This window comes from Haliotis asinina, chromosome 1, assembly GCF_037392515.1.
Source record: "Haliotis asinina isolate JCU_RB_2024 chromosome 1, JCU_Hal_asi_v2, whole genome shotgun sequence".
Classification (NCBI taxonomy): domain Eukaryota; kingdom Metazoa; phylum Mollusca; class Gastropoda; order Lepetellida; family Haliotidae; genus Haliotis; species Haliotis asinina.
This window is the reverse complement of record NC_090280.1, coordinates 40656974-40660198: the sequence shown is the minus strand read 5'-3', so window position 1 is coordinate 40660198 and position 3225 is coordinate 40656974. Positions and strand designations below refer to the sequence as shown.

At 41.4% G+C, this 3225-nt stretch overlaps 1 protein-coding gene across 1 annotated transcript; it reads right to left on the bottom strand.

Moving 5' to 3' along the window:
- Window positions 1-1833: 1833 nt before the first annotated feature.
- On the bottom strand, window positions 1834-3024 carry LOC137272563 (ankyrin repeat domain-containing protein 50-like). Its single transcript, XM_067804956.1, has one exon. It carries the CDS (start codon window positions 3022-3024, stop codon window positions 1834-1836), a length of 1191 nt encoding a protein of 396 aa, XP_067661057.1.
- Window positions 3025-3225: the final 201 nt, after the last annotated feature.

The window sequence follows — 3225 nt, the reverse complement described above, 5'->3', positions numbered from 1 at the left end:
ACAGGTTATAGGGCACTGGAAGAGTACAGGACATACCTCGCATATTACCGATATGTTTTGCTCCAAGTCCCAAGAAACCGATTCACAACTGCCAGTGGTCAGTTGTCACAAGCAGCAACTGAAGTCTGTCTTCCACTTGCACTTGGATGGATGTTGTGTTTCGAAGTTTTAATAAAAATTGTGTGTATATATTACTTTATGTTCGTAGCACAGATTACCGTTATGGAAATTATTTTTAGTCCACTTTCATCAAATATTTATTCAGTGAATTACGTTTTCGTTAAGTGATTGCTGAGGAAGGTTAGGTCCTTAAATGTGGCATTCAATAAAGTCAGTTCTAAAGGTATGCCAAAGATGTATATTTTGTTATGCTGAAATCAACGTTAACATTATATAATCATTGACTATGTTTTTATCCTTCTGAATTAAAAATATCTTATCGTATGTTAAAGTCACAGGTGATAATTAAAACGTTAAGTACGTTAGACGAGATTTGGCGACATGAAAACATCTAGAACATTTTGAGTTTGGATTTGGTACACTGCGGAGGAACGTTTCTGGAGGAAACTTAATATGTTGAAATGACAGTCACTGAAAAACGATGAGCACTCCAACACGTAGTAGAGACGTGTCTAAAGGACTGATATTTGAAGCAGCACAGAGCAGGAGGGAGGTATATCCAAAATGTAAGTAAAACAGATATACTAGACATTTCATCAGGTCCACGAGTCAAAAGCACAACAGAGCATAATGGGGCAAAACACGTTTTAATTCTTCCTCAGTTTCATCTCAATATCCAGATCGATCGGTAACATAATGTTCATGAAGTTCTGTAACTTGCTGTCACCGAATCCGGCCGTGTCATCAGTTAACAAGTTGTTGAAGTATTGGCGGCGGCGGCGGCGGCGGCGGCGGCGGCGGCGGCGTTGTCGTCTTCACCATCAACAACAGCAACAACAAACAACAACAACACCCTTAATGATGACAATGGTTAAGTTCACCTGCACTGACCCATTATAAACAAGAATAAGATCAAACTATGGCAATGGGTGGCACTAGGTGGTTACTTCACAACAAAAGCTTTCTTAGAAGTACCAAACCTGACCAGTTAAACAACCAAAAAGAAATAATATAAAAGTTTCAATACACTCCGATAGAAGAGAAAAGTAGTAAACGACCCAAATGGAACAACCATAAACATAAATGTGTTTTAGGATGCTGATAAATTTGCTCACAAGCGAACGATGTCCACCCGTATTTGACGGCATTCAAGACTGAACTCTCTCATGTTGAAATGAATGAGTTCAAAATAGAGAAAAAGTAAAGTGTTTTGAAAAGTAGACTAAGATTACACTGCAGACATTACGCTTCACAACGGTAACAAAACGACAATCCGCCATGACACCCATTGGAAAGAGTGAGTTTACTTTTACACCGCGCTAAGCAATATTCCAGCTATATCGCTGCCGTCTGTAAATAATCGTATCGGGACCAGACAATCCACCCGAGTCTGACCACCCGATCCCGTTAGTCGCCGCCTGCAACAGGCACAGTCGCTTTTTATGGCTAGTTGAAGGCATGTTAAACCCCGGATCTTCACTGGTCCCATTGGGAAAAAATGATAGTAAGTTAACTACAGACTTCCACTGAACATCAGCGGACTTACACTAATACCTGTAGTAGGCTGTACAGCGATGTAGGAAAATATACAGCATGCATGCAAGAAATTAAGATGTCTGCATAACATGCCTATATCGCTTGTAAGTATCCAACACGCCAGTATGCCTCCACAACATGAATGTGTTCCACAGATGAACATGTCTGCACTTTATGTTACATGTTAGCGCCATGGGACACGAGAAAATGAACCACCTCTCGTCGTCCTTTGGATGTCGCTATCGCAGCTGCTGATTTTCCTTTGTCATTCACGGCATTGATGTCCACAATGTCCAGTGAAAGGACATATTTCACAATCTCCACATTTCCTTCCCGAGAGATATAGTGAAGGATGTTGTCACCGGCGTAATCTTTGACTGAAAGATCAGCTCCATTTTGAACGAGTAGTTCCACCACGTCTTTGTGACCTTTAAATGCGGCTGACAATAACGGTGTTCTTTCTTTCCACCCTTTTTGGTTGATGTCAACCCTATGCAATGAAAGGACATATTTCACAAAGTCAACATATCCTTCCCAACAGATATAATGAAGGATGTTGTCACCGGACGCATCTCTAAGTGCCAGATTAGCTCCATTTCGTAAGAGTAATTCCACCACCTCTCTATGTCCATTATGTCCTGCTGTCAATAATGGCGTTTTTTTCCACCTTCCTCTACTGTTGATGTCCACCTTGTGCAGTGAAAGGACATATTCCACAACCTTCACATGCCCTTTGTCACAGGCGAAATGAAGGATGTTGTCACCTCTTTTATCTGTCAGTGACAGATCAGCTCCATTTTCTACGAGGAGTTCGACCACGTCTTTATGTCCCTTTAGTCCTGCTGTAATCAGTGGTGTTCGTTCTCTCTCTCCCCTACTATCGATGTCCATTTTGTTCAGTGAAAGGATATATTTCAGAACCTCCACATCTCCTCCCCAACAGATGTAGTGAAGGATGTTCTTACCGGGGCCATCTCTGAGTGATGGATTAGCTCCATTTCTCATGAGTAACTCCACCACTTTTTTATTGCCATTTATTCCTGCTATAATCAATGGTGTTCTTTTCCACCTTCCTCTACTGTTGATGTCCACCTTGTCCAGTGAAAGGACATATTCCACAACCTCCACATGCCCTTTGTCACAGGCCAAATGAAGGATGTTGTCACCTCCTTTGTCTGAGAGTGACAGATCAGCTCCACTCTCTGCGAGTAACTCCACCACTTCTTTATATCCCCATTCGCCTGCCACCATCACCGGTGTCTTCTTCATCTTCCACTCTCTACTGTTGATGTCCACTGCTTTCTGTGAGAGGACGTACTTCACCACCTGCACATCCCCTCCACTACAGGCGGAATGCAGCTCACACATCGATGGTTCTGTAATAAAATTTGTTTTATTTGATACACATCATTGGTCACAGTTTGGAAGCTACAATATTGATTACGCAGGATATCATAATTATCACACATCAAATTTTTCAGTTTACATTTATTTGTGAATTCCAATAGCATGAACTGCCTCATGCTGTTTTCATCATGATATTTGGTTAAGGTGAACATATAATATCCA